Source organism: Crocuta crocuta, unplaced genomic scaffold, assembly GCF_008692635.1.
Source record: "Crocuta crocuta isolate KB4526 unplaced genomic scaffold, BGI_CrCroc_1.0 scaffold16, whole genome shotgun sequence".
In the NCBI taxonomy this organism is placed as follows: Eukaryota; Metazoa; Chordata; class Mammalia; order Carnivora; family Hyaenidae; genus Crocuta; species Crocuta crocuta.
Genome location: NW_027531893.1, coordinates 2,225,024 through 2,238,939, shown reverse-complemented (window position 1 = coordinate 2,238,939; position 13,916 = coordinate 2,225,024). Strand labels below are relative to the sequence as shown.

Sequence of the window (13,916 nt, the reverse complement as noted above, 5' to 3'; positions counted from 1 at the left end):
GTGAGAGAGAGTTTTCAATTTAAACCTAGCCAAATCAAATGTCTGCTGAAAAAACACACACACAAAAAATCAACACTTTGCAGAGAAATGTAACAATCCAGAATCTCCACAACAGAACTATCCACATTACCCAGGACACACTCCAAAATTATTCAGCTGGCAAAAACCAGAAAACTATGACCTGACCCATTTTCAAGGGAAAAGACAATAAAGTTCAACCCAAAGCTGACCCAAAATTTTAGAAATATGATGCAAAGACTATAAAGTGGCTTTTCTAACTATGACTGTGTGATAAAGAATAGTGCACTCATAAGGTATGAAGAGATAGAAATTCTCAGCAGAGAAAGAGAGTATGATGCTTAAAATAAATGCTGGGGGTGCCTGGGTTGGATTAGTCACTGAGTGTCTGGCTCTTGATTTTAGCTCAGGTCAAGATCCCAGGGTGGTGGGATTGAGCCCCACCTCTGGCTCTATGCTGAGCATGGAGCCTGCTTAAGATCTCTCTCTCTCTTGCTGCCTGTTTCTCCCACTTGTGTGCACATTCTCCTCCTCTCTCTTTAAAAAAAAAAAAAAGATAAACACTGAACTAAGAGTGCTTATCTTTGGCAAATGAAGTGGAATTTAGATAACACAGTATTTCAGTAGTCAATCACCGGTTACAGTGAAAAATACAACACCACAACAAAAGCTGTCACTTAACTAAGCATTAGTGACTAACATCCAATAAGTTTTGTATTTCTGATTTTTCAAATCTATTAATCATAGCACAGTAAGAATGTTCTCACATGAATTGACCTAGACAGCAGGAAGAGTGAAAAAAAGGAAAATCTTATCTCACATGTCATGAACATTCTTAATAAAATATGAATTTTATGAAGGAAAGATAAATGCTATTATAATTCATTATGAAGGCAGTTATATAATTCTATTCCCCATGAGACCAGTTAGCAGAATATATAAAAGTGTGTCTATAAATACTTTTGAGGGAGGGCTGGATTTTGTTTTACAACAGATTTCTTAGATGTAGAAGACCAGAACATTCCTAGGATCACTCTGCAGTACTATTTAAAGCCACAGAATTGGGGCACCTGGGTGGCTTAGTCGGTTAAACATCCGACTTTCGCTTAGGTCATGATCTCGCGGTTTGTGGGTTCGAGCCCCGCGTCGGGCTCTGTGCTGACTGCCAGCTCAGAGCCTGGAGCCTGTTTCAGTCTGTGACTCCCTCTCTCTCTGACCCTCCCCCGCCCCCGCTCTCTCTCTCNAAAAATAAAGCCACAGAATTAATGTGGGTTCTACCAGTCAGCTTACCATTTCTTCAACGTACGGGTAAAGCATGTCTCCAAAGTACTCTGTAGCTTCAATTGGAAGTTGTGCTGGCAAACTGTCAATGGAGCACATCAGAATTCCAGAGCCTTCCACACTAGGAGAAGCAATATGCTTTACTCAGATGCATACAATGTTATCTGTAAGCTCTAACATTTCCAGATATCTTCTCCATTACGTTTGTTTCATACTAATTTATAGTTGTGGACCAAAGTATATAAGAAAATAAACAAGGCTTTTCAAACAAAACTTCCCTTCTTCAGCCACCCATCTCCCATTTAAAGTATAGCATGTGTGTATCTAAGTGTTTGCATTTGCATGTAGTTTTCTACCAAATTTTTAAATATGTTTAAGCATATCTCTGGTACTTGCATAGCCTTCATAAAAATGTAAAATACTGAATACTTTAAACTACTATACAGAGGTAAGTAAGTGATGTGCTATTATGTATCTCTTATCATCCACAGCCTCGGCAAACGTACCTGTCATGAATAATGTGCTGGTCTGCATCATACATACAAAAGGGACGTTCTATTGTCGTGCATTCAGTCATAAACTCTATAGATCCTCCTGTGTCAGCTGAAATGTCACATATTGCCACGAGTCTGAAAATAACATCAACGCTCAGATGAAAGTGTGGAACTTCTCAACAAGATTAAAAATGAATAAAAATGAAAGGTGCTTGGAACAACTTTAAGTGTGGATGCCAAGCATTTCCTGGGTTCTTCAGCTCTTTTCCCTACTCTTCACTGTTTGGGACACTGTGTTCTTCTGGGATATAGACAATCTTCCCAAGACGAGTTGTAGTGCCCACACACAAAAATAAGAAGAGAAAGAGGAGGAAGATTAAAAAAAAAAAGAATCAAAGTGGAAAACCCCTTCCCTAGAGAAATCACAAGGAACAGCCTACCTAAAGTTAATATATTCAGCCAACTCTAGATAACTTATGAATATCTGATTACACGACCAGCAGTCTGCTTAGTAGCACAAGGTTTGTTCTGAGGGGTACTTTGCATGACCAATGATTACAGAACACACAAATACATTGTTCTTCATATGAGGTGAGGGCAGTGTGTCCCCTCAGAAGGTTTGGAATTGTTAGGTACCTTTTTGGACACTGGGGATGAGTCTGTGAGTATAGAGCTATTCCACAATTTTCCATGCTAATACAGGGAAATCTCTAGAATTAAGAACAAAAGTCTCAGCCCAGTTTTTGAAATCCTTTAGTGGTTAACCAAAAATTTCCTGCCCAGTCTGCAGCTCCCACTTGCCTTTATAAACTTTGCACTAGAGCTAGACTGCTGCACTCGCTGTGTCTTAAATTGTGCTTTGGTGGTTCTGTATTTATTAAGCACCAATCCTATAAGTTGAAATCTCTTTCCCCCTCAGTCCTCCCTAGCAAGGATTTGCTGAGCCCAATGTTCCCAGTTTCTTCTAAACTCTTGTGCTATTTATTGTTCCTAGCATTTTCTTGCCATTTACTTCTTGCCAGTTACATGCCTGAGGGTAGCAATCATATAGTAGAAAGTAGAAAGCATAACTTTTCTCTACCCTTCAAGTTAGCAGAGTGCCAGGCAGATGAGGTGCTCGTAAATATTTATTGATTCATTATATAATTCAACATTTAATCATTATTTGAATGCAAATTATGTCAGCCAATATCCTGGGTACTTGAAGCCAAGATAAATAGGGCCGCTATCCATGAGGACATTAAATTTTAATGGGAGGGAGAGAAATCATAAACACAGGAAAATAAATGATCATGAGTTTCAGAGAAAAAAAGTAACAGACTAGAGAGAGATGGAGATAGGGACACAAATCTTTCTGAGGTTACTTTTGCGTTTCGTGTGGAGTTAAGAGAGTTTCAAGAAAGAGGAAGGTTAACTGGCAAATGCTGCCAAGAGATCAAGTAGGATGAAGTAGACAACTAGTCATTAATAGTCAAGTCCTATGATATGTGAATCTCCTATAGGTGATACCCTAAATAGTGGGACCTGCTGCTAAAAACTGCCATCATTACCAAAGAAAAGTCCTTACTTGTGTGATAATGCAGGGCAGCCTTCCACACCAGCAACTGAGGACTTGCCTGGAACCAAGAGGCTCTGGACATCTTGGCGAGTTAGTAATCGAGGGGTGTTTTGTTCCCAGTAGATTCCATTAATTAAACAAGTTGTATAGGGCGCAATCTGTAAAGCAAGTGCCAAGTTCCATAAGATAGGCAATAGGAAATCTCAACAAAGTAGGCTGAAAGAGAACGATCAGTAAAGTTCATGAGAAATAATTTAATGTTACTTCTAATTGACTCTGTTATTTGTCAGGTCGTTGTTCGTTTTGTGAGGTGAAGACAATAAATACCTACCCAGATTTCAGTGTAGAAGTATTCCATGATACATAAGTATATGAACATAAATATATTAATATTTCTGTTCTCTAATGAACTGCATGGCCAAGAAAAAGGAAAGGACAGAGTCTAGTGACCTAGCACTCTATTTCTAGCTCAACCACCAGGAATGTAATCTACATCATGCTACCTCAACTTCTCTGGGTTCTATTTTCCTTACCTGCCAGATGGGGATAATACGTACCCCATTCCTCAAAGGAATGCTGTAAAGATTAAATCGGATAACATCTGTAAGCTCCATGGACAAATGTGCTACATACATGCATATATGGTAACTAGGTCCTTATAAGTTTTAGGATGCAACCAATCACCAACACTTCTGTGATTGGGGAAAAAAGGAGGGGTGTAAATTTACTCAATTTTTAATTTTTCAGTCTGAAACTGGTTTCATAATTTTTGTTTCTCAAGCCTCACAAGCATTCTCCAGCTACAGGTAAGAGTTCTCTGTAACATGCTTGACATGCTAGAACAGCTAAATTTCATGCCAAAATCTAGAATCTTCTTATTCAAACATACTTAAAGTTATTTAAAACATTGTTTTTCAAAATAAATGCATGCACTTTTTGTTTTGTTTGTTTTGTTTTTTTGGTTTGTTGGTTTATTTTGAGGAGAACTTTCCATGACTAATGAGTACAGAACACACAAATACATTGTTATTCTTAGACGAGGAGGCCTGTTTTGAACTGTATGTAACTTCTTGAACAGTGAGGATGGGTCTGTGCTTATGTAGCTATTTCACTCTAGTCCCCTGTAAGCAGTGCCGTGCCTCAAGCAAGATGGCTGGCTGAGGTTATGAGTACAATTTGTGATCAGAGGTAGGATAAATCTAGGTTGAGATGAAACCTCATAGACATTGTGCTTTGCCAACAGTACTAACGAGTCCAAGTTAATACAGAAAACAGTACCCCACAAGAAATGGTTTAGAGTTATTGGGCACATGCAGACCTGAAGTAGAAACAGAGACAGCAAAGCAAAGGACATATCCAGCAAAACCACTAAGCAAAGGCCACTCCCAACATCAATGAAAGCCATCAACTCTTAAGGCCAATGCAAAGGATTCACAAGTCAATATGGGGAACTGAAAAACAATATATACATTCATAATTTCTCTCCTTGAAAACAGCCTAATAATAGTGTACTATGTGCAACTAACTCAGAAGCTGAATGTGATACTCACATCAGTATTAAAACGACTTATGTAGCGCTCAGGATATTTGTCATACTCTACGGGATCGTACACACCATCTGTTTTCCTGACAAGATGATGATGGCGACTTAACACCGTCCCATAGACTTTTCTCAGGTCTTGCAGAAGAGAAAGAAATTAGTAAAGTAGGTGACAAATGATAAAGGTTTATGGTGATAAAATATTATAACACAGAAACTGTTAAAAACAGTAAAAGATACATGCAGTCATCATGCTCCCCCTTACCTCCATTTTGGGAAACTTCTTTTAATTCATGTGGCTCCACATATTCACAGGGTAACTCATTGAAGATTTCTTGGGCTCCCTGTAAATAATGCATGAGTACAAATCTAAAAATCAATAGAGAAAAAGCCAACATGGCTTCGCGCAATGATTCCAATTTAGTTTCCCATAATTATATAGCTCTACTTGCCTTGCCCTACAGCAAGGATTGCAACTCAGAATACAGGGAAGCTTCTTGCACACAGCCTACAAACTGGCTTTTATTCCAGTGTGAACAGCATGAATTGGAAGGAGCTTTACTTTTACTTTGTTTTTTATTTAAGCTACTCAGAGTAGACACAAGGGTGTTTAGAAATGAAAGCACAACAGAATATTTCTATTTACGTTTGCTCCGCTGCAGAATTATTTTAAGTGAGGAAATTATATTTCCTACGGAAAAAGAGTTATGTGCCTATCTCACAGTATAATACAAATAGCAATGTCCTGTTTATAAAATATTTTCATTGAAAGATCTCTTTCACAATTACAAGTTTCTCTGGGGGATCACAAATGTCTTCTCAAAACCACCCCAAAAGGAAGAAAGTATTAATTCCAATCCTGAATTAGGCTTCCTAAAATCTTACTGGCAAAACTCCAAGTCATTTTAAAAAGTTTACATCCTGTGGTCACTTCCAAACTTCTGGACAACCCAGTGATGAAGGTAAAACAGATCTCCCTAAGAGCAGACCTTTATACCATTAACAGTAATTTAGCCCTTTAAAAAGAAAATGTGTTCAAAGCCTCTGACAGCTTGGAGTCAACTAAAAGCAAAGGAAATAAGTTTGGACCATTACTGCTCTTTACTATGGGAAAAGCACATAGGTAAGAAAAGTACCAAAAACAGAATGCCCACTCATCCAAAAGCAGGGCCCACAAAATGCTCACATCCTTTGGGTTAGTTTTAGAATTTTGACTGCTTTACAGAAAGCAGACATTCTTAGAAGTATCTAAGAAGTTACCTTAGATACATTACCAGTCCCTGTGAACACAAATGTCAAGGGCCCTATCGATTTTGGCATCAAACCCAGAGATATTTCATAGCCGGCATCGCGAACGGCTTGCACAGCCTGACTGCTGTTCCTGTAGTTATGAGCCATGCCAATGTGCTGAAAGCAAGCACACATGAATTCAGGTTAGTCTACATCCTAAGATATTTTCCTGTTCTTAAAGTACGATATGTATTTTCAAAAAATAAACAAAACACACATCTCACCATAAAAGGTGTGTGATGTCCCAGAGCAAGGAGCCTTAACCCCATTCCATGTAAAATGTTGATCATCCCTATTGCAGAATCAGACCAAGAGAAAAACCATTAGTCAGGAGGAGTCAGAACTGCTTTCTCTGACCATCCTGCAACCTGCTCGGTGCTCTGAGGAAGCACAGACCACAGGATCTCAGATTTAGAGGGGGCCCTGGTGGTCACCTTACCCATCCCCTCAACTTGCGGCCATCAAAAGTACTATCTCCGCTGTGTCTCTACCTATCCCTTCCACTTTCAATGTGCCAAAATGGAAAGAGTGTCCCTCTTCTCTAACGTTAATCTCCACCTTTACTCCAGATCCCATCTCTTCCCATTTCTTCTCTAAGGAATTCACTCTTGAATTATTATTTCATTGACTATCCCTCCCTATTCACTCTTACCAACATTTAAAGATACGTACATTCCTCTTGAACCAAAACTAATGAACAAACAAAAACAAGGTCACCATTGACCCTACCTATGACTGTTGTCAGCATTTTTAGTGACCTAAATAGCTAAACTCAGTGGACAACTGACACATCTTGACTTGCTTGTCAGAGATATTTGGCAACATGGAATCCGTCTCTATTGGAATCCTCTCTTCCCTCAGCATCTCTGACTTGAAATTTTCCTCCCACATTTCTGTAGGTGCCTCCTCCCATGCCCATTTCCTTTAAATTAGTGTTCCCTGCCCTTTCCTTATACCTTAATCAGTGTCAGGATTCTGTCCAGGGACCTATTCTCTTCAATCTCTACATATTTTTCCTTAGCTAATTTCATCCAGTCCTAAATTTCAAGTACTCTGTATGCTGCTGACCCCAAGTCTGTATCTCTAACACAGACATTTCATTTCAAGAATTAATCAACTACCTGATGGATTTTTCCATTTGGATTCAAACAACAAAAACTCACCATACCCATAACAAAGACCTCATCATCCATTCTCCCCTTCTTTTTAGGAACATAAGGTTCCCTCTCTGCATCCCTTCCAAATGTTCTTTGATCTTTTCTCTCAAGTCAACTTTTAAAAGAGTAATTTATATTTAATAAAACATACCAATTTATAATGTATCATTTGATAACTGTGAACATATGTATACACCCATATTATCACTGACATAATCGAGATATAAAATATTTCCATCACCCCACTCAATTCATCCCAATCCTTTGCCCCAGAAAACTACTGACCTTATTTCTCTCTACAGAGAGTAGTTACTTCTGCAGTTTCATATAAATAAAATGATAAGTATATACTCTTTTTGTGTGGCTGCTTTGACTCAGCATAATGTTTTGGGATTCCTACATAATTGAGTGTATTAGTAGTTCACTTCTTTTTAATGATGCAGGAGTGTTATATTTTATGGATATATCACAATTTATTTACCCACTCCTCTGCTGATGGACATTAGAACTGTTTCTAAGCTACTATGAATGAAGCTACTAGAAATAAGTATTTACAAAAAATAATTCATTTCTCTTGATAAATGCCTATGATTAGAATTTCTTTAGTATATTGATATTCAGATTTTTTATTTCCTCTTGAGTTGGTGTTGGTAATTTTTGTCCATCAGGGATTTGTCTATTTGATCAACATTGTCAAGTTTAGTGGCCTATTCATAATATTTTCTTACCCTTTTAATGTCTGTAGGACACATGGTAATGGACCCCCTTGTATTCCTAATATTGGTAAATTGTGGCTTCTCTCTCTATTTTTTTTTAATCAGCCTAACTGGAAGTCTATCAATTTTATTGATTTGTTTAACTAGCTTTAGATTTCACTGACTTCCCCTCTTATTTTTATTATTCCTTTCCTTGTATTTGCTTTGGGTTTAATTACTTCTTCATTTTCTTGCTTTGTAAGATGGACATTAGATCACTAATTTGGACTTTCTCCTTTCCTAATAAAAATGTCTCCTTCTAAGCTCCACTTCATCTGCACCTCATAAATTTTGGTATGTTGTTCTAAATTTTCATTCAATTCAAAGTACATTCTAAATTTTCCTGTGATTGCTTCTTGACTCATGAATTATTCAAGCATATATTTTTATCTGCCAAATATCTGGAAATTTTCTAAATATTTTTATTTCAAACTCAACTTTATTACAGTCAGAGCACATACTCTATGACTTCAACATTTTATATTTATTTATTTAAAAAAAATTTTAACGTTTTATTTATTTCTGAGAGACAGAGACAGCGTGAGCAGCGGAGGGTCAGAGAGAGAGGGAGATACAGAATCTGAAGCAGGTTCCAGGCTCCGAGCTAGCTGTGAGCACAGAGCCCAATGTGGGGCTCGAACCCATGAGCCATGAGATCATGACCTGAGCTGAAGTCAGACGCCCAACCAACTGAGCCACCCAGGCGCCCCAACATTTGATATTTATTAAAAATTGTTTTGTGACCCGGCATATGGGCCATCTGGGTTGAGTATTGAATAACTGTCAATTAGGTCAGAGTGGCTGATGGTGTCTTACTGTCCTATATCCCCACAACTTTTCTGTTTGTCTTAACAATCACACACCTTCATTTAGTCTAATCTGATGCAGAGTTATAACATAAGGTGATGTTTTCTCAACTAAAGAAGGTTCAAAGTACTAATGGGACAAAAATCAAGTGTAGTTTCCCCCGAACTCCAGCTCTTATACTTTCTAAACTGTTCCTCTCCTGGTTCCTACCCTTGTATCTTTTCCCTTTCTTCTTCTCCACAACTTCTCATCACCAAACTGACCTCTCTTAGTCTTCCAGACAGAAGTACCTAAAAAGTCAGACCCTATTCATAGTTGTTCTCCTTTACCCTGATCTTTCTTTTTTAACTTTTGTTATAAAGGTATTTAATGATTTGCCTTCTTATCGCATTCCCCTAATATTCGTCACCCTTAGTCACACACCCATGTTTATTTTATTTTTTTTATGTTTTATTTATTTCTAGGAGAGAGAGAGAGAGAGAGAGACAGCGTGAGCAGGGAAGGGTCAGAGAGAGAGGGAGTCACAGACTGAAACAGGCTCCAGGCTCCGAGCTGGCAGTCAGCACAGAGCCCAACGTGGGGCTTGAACCCACGAACCACGAGATCATGACCTAAGCGAAAGTCGGATGCTTAACTGACTAAGCCACCCAGGCGCCCTCACCCATGTTTATTTTTATTAGTAGAAATGAACACTTCCATGCCCTTGCCACAGGAAAAAAGAAAACACACAGTTACTCCCCAGGCAAATTCAGAAAGTGGGTGTTGGAAAATCCCTGGCATACCTACCTGCTACACCTGCCCACTGCCCAAATGCCACTACCCGTATTCCTCTATGATCCACCATTTTCTCATAATCAATAAGTCGGATTTCCTGAAGAAAGAATAAAAGATTTTCCCTCAGACCCATCAAGTTTAATATCAATGAGTAAAGCACATGTATAAGCAAGTAAATTTTCACATTTCTTCCTCTTATAAAATATATCTTGACTTGACTTTATAAGTTACCATTAGTTGCACCATGAAATATTTAGAAAATGCTGGGTCACAAACCAATAATAGGTTTATGATTTGATATTAAAGAATGGTCCTAGCAGGGTGCCAAATGCTCCTTGATGGTAGTTAATGAAATAAGAAAGGCATTAATTCCTCTAACTTTTAGGCCAGCACCATCTACAAATGTTTCTATAGGCCCACTCCCCCCACATCCTTTCTTCTAGTCTCAAAGAAAAGAAGTCCCTCCTTCCGCGAATCTCCATGAGCTGGATCCCAGCTTTTCCCCACGTCCTCTCACACCACTCTTGAACTTTCTCTTTCCCGCATCACCCCTTTGTACGCTGCCCCTTCCCAGCTTAAAAATAACACAACTCCCTCTCAAGTCCATACACAGAAATCTTTCTCATTCTTTCTCTCTCTACCTTCCTTCCTTCTTCCTTCTCTCTTTTCTCTCTCCATCCTTTTACAAATAAGCTTCATTTACAAAGTAGGAGTACATGCTGCCTGCTTTTCACTTTCTCAGCTTTGCTAAAACTGCATTCTTCCTCTATCTTTGGGAATCTTCCCTTTCAGGAATGCCCTGTTAATTCATGCTTAAATGCATGAATTAATAGAATTCACTATAACACACTGTAATTATAGGATGTTTTAAACAGTCATTATATTTCCTTAAATATCATATGATTTTTACCATGTGCCTGAATTCCAGAATATTTACTATTCATCCATCTCCAAGTAATAGGTTACAAAATGCTGCCCCAAAGTGGCCATGCCCATTCTGCTTGACAAAAGTTCACATAGCAACAAAATGTTTCTAAAGTACTTTTTAAGTTTATCTACTTACGTGAAACTTTCCTCTTATAATATTATTTCCATTAATTACTTTTTGAATTTGTTCTTCAGAACCACTGGAAACTAACTAGCCCAGGTCTAGCATATTTGAGTGTGCTATCGGCCTTAACAAAACACAGGTCCTCCGTTGCTTTTATGTTTGTGAAGTCTCCTGTCCTCTGCCTGTTCTCAGGTTCTAGTCTAGTTGCTAATGCTCTAACACCCTTACCCCAGGACTGGGACCTTGGCCTTCTCTATCCACACTCACTACCTACCTTCATCCAGTCTCATGGTCTTAGATGCCATCAAGTCTCTGATAACAAAATGCATGTGTCAGGAGAAGCCGCCCTCCTGGGCTATAAACTTGTATCAACAGCCGACTCAGTATCTTCTTAAAATCTCATGTCTAAAATCCAAAACCTCCTTAAATGTCTAATGGACGAACTGAACTCAACAGGCCCTAAAGTCGATTCCTGATCCTCCCACCGAAGCCTGCTGCCTCTAGTACTAGCATCATCTCGGTCGGCGGCAATTCCTTCAAATTCTCAGGCTAAAACCTTGGACTCCTCTCTGATTCTGTTTTTTCTCATATTCAACAATCATTTCATCAGTAACCCCTGCAGGATCTCAAAAATAAACCAAATCTTGGTCTGTGTATCACCACCTCATTGCCACCACCCTCACATGAGCCACTGTCATTTGTAACCTGGCATCCATACTAGTCTAGACTAACAATCTTATCAATTTTCTCCTCCCACCTCCAATATTATCAACACCACAGGCTGAATAAGGACTTTAGGACATGATTTACTCTAACCCCCACTCAGCCAGACCTTCAGGACTTTGCACTACTCTGTTTTCTGTTTGGAAGACTCTTCTCCAATGGATATGACTTGATCCTTCACCTCCTTCCAATTTTTGCTCAATACCAAGGTGTTCCCTGATCATCCTATTTAAACTACTGTCACCACCCGTGGTGCCCAACACCCCTTTTCTCCTTCTGTATCATATTTATCTCTATCGCACATGTCTCCTAGTGATAGATGAGATGTCTTACTTATATATTTATCATCTGTTTCCTCCCACTAGAACGTAAGCTCCATGAAGACAATTACTTTATTGCCACTGCACTGAGCGGTGTCAGACACATTACAGACACCAAGCAAATATTTGTTGAAGGACTACTTTGTGTTTTAAACAGTTGATAGTTTTTCCATAGTATTTGTTTCTCAAAAAAATATTTTTTCCTTTCTGAATGTTAACAAACGTAAAAATAATCCCCAGTCCAAGTCTGGCACTACAGAGCTGTGCAACCTGAGTTGAGTCACTTTGCCTCTCTGGGCTCCAAATGAAAACTGAGGGGGGTGGATTATATGATCCCTGGGGCTCTTTTCAGCAACAAAATTCTACAACTGACCAATTCTTATAGATTGCTAATCATTTTGGGGGAAGACTCCTATCATTCTTTCCATTTGAGAATACAAAAAGAATGAAATTTGTTTGGTTTCTCTTACTACAATCTCCAAACTTGCACCGCAGAGGATCCCTAAAAGCAGCAGAACCATTCAAGCCAGAATTACTGGCTCACAGACCACCTTTCCCTCCAGAAGTGAATAACGTGATGTGTTTCCTAGATGCCAAAAGAAAACTAAAACGTCACTTGACAGTTAAAAGTAAAAAGAAATATTGTTTCTATGTCAACATTTATGATTACTGGTCACTAATTACCTTTCTTAGAATCTCATCCAACAAGCCCATATTGGCCTCCTGAGCCTTTATTGTGTGGGAGAAGAATGCATAAGTCTTCCTAGACATTAATTTTTCCTCCGGGGGTCTTTTAACTCCCAAGATGAGACAAGCTTCAGAAATATCCTCCTGAAGAACGCCACCAGCTTTAACATATTCCTGAAAATGCAGTTTTGGTTAAAAGTTATGTCCCTGATTTTTTGTATTCATGTTTTCTTTAATAAATAAGTGTAGCAATTAAAGGCACAATCTTTTGAAGGCATAGATTCTGTATGGATTAGAACAAATAACAGAAAAACTGTTTCTGATATTTTTACTTTCTGGCTACAGATCAATTTAACATGTTTGACTTTTGTAGCAAAAAAAAATTAGAAAATTTACCACCTACTCTTATTTAAGAGCAGTTAATAGTTTAATCATAACCACTAGTGCACATGATTTAAAAGTACTTGTGAGATGTATAATTTGTATCAACAATGCACTGAAACAACCAATGCAAAATAGTGATTTATTACTCAGGTTTTCTTTCTTTCTTTCTTTCTTTCTTTCTTTCTTTCTTTCTTTCTCTCTTTCTTTCTTTCTTTCTTTCTTTGAGAGACAGTGTGAGCAGTGTTGGGGGGACAGAGGGAGAGACAGAGAATCTTAAGCAGGCTCCACACTGGGTGTGGATGCCATGACTGTGAGATCATGACCTAAGCCAAAATGAAGAGTTGGACATTTAACCAGTTGAGCCACCCAGGCGCCCCTTCCTCAGGCATTTTTAAAAGAAAACATATATCTGCAATGTTTACCTTACGTTCTTTCTTTCTTTTTCATTCAATTAGTATTTATAACTGCCCTACTCTGTCCAGTGGAATGTGCTAGAGATGAGATGATAAGACACAAAAAAAGGCAGACAACATCTATCCTATAAAGGAACTAACAAAATACAGCAAAAAGAAGTCAGGAGCACAGTAAATGAGACCAAATTCAAAAGAATTAAGCACGGCAGAATCTAAGTGATACAGTAGTTTAATGAATATTGAGACAATTCCTGGGTGAGATTATCAAGGAAATATGAAACTTTTAAGTGATCTTAAAGGCAAGGTAAAACTTGGAGAGATGGAGGTGGGAAATGCAAGGTGGTAGTGTCAGTAAGAGGTATTGAAGAAGTATATATTCAGCTTAGGTTGAATAGCTAGTACATGGAAGCAATAGACAGGCATTTCAGATTTCTAAACAAATGGGGTAGCATGATCCAGGCAGAATTAAAAGAGCATCAAAAGTGGCAGTTGAATAAAAGGAAGATGAATCTAGTTAAGAATCTACTTCAAAGGAAGCAATAGATGCATAAGAAAGACACTACAAGGATGAACATATAATTCATACTTCGTTTCTTTGAAAATAATCTATTTGGCCATGTATAGTAGACTGCTTAAATAAATCACAATAAATCATGGAGTAGTT

The 13,916-nt window shown here is 38.3% G+C and overlaps 1 protein-coding gene across 1 annotated transcript in view; it reads right to left on the bottom strand.

Annotated features, from left to right (window-relative positions):
* AASS (aminoadipate-semialdehyde synthase) overlaps nt 1-13,916 on the bottom strand; it is a 62,437-nt gene that overhangs the window by 37,647 nt on the left and 10,874 nt on the right. Inside the window, exons 3-11 of the mRNA XM_077773254.1 lie at nt 12,453-12,629; nt 9,687-9,771; nt 6,406-6,473; nt 6,152-6,298; nt 5,157-5,235; nt 4,902-5,029; nt 3,361-3,509; nt 1,806-1,928; nt 1,309-1,420 (exon numbers count right to left, since the gene is read on the bottom strand). Coding sequence (XP_077629380.1) covers nt 1,309-1,420; nt 1,806-1,928; nt 3,361-3,509; nt 4,902-5,029; nt 5,157-5,235; nt 6,152-6,298; nt 6,406-6,473; nt 9,687-9,771; nt 12,453-12,629 — 1,068 coding nt within the window. The remainder of the gene's footprint in view (nt 1-1,308; nt 1,421-1,805; nt 1,929-3,360; nt 3,510-4,901; nt 5,030-5,156; nt 5,236-6,151; nt 6,299-6,405; nt 6,474-9,686; nt 9,772-12,452; nt 12,630-13,916) is intronic.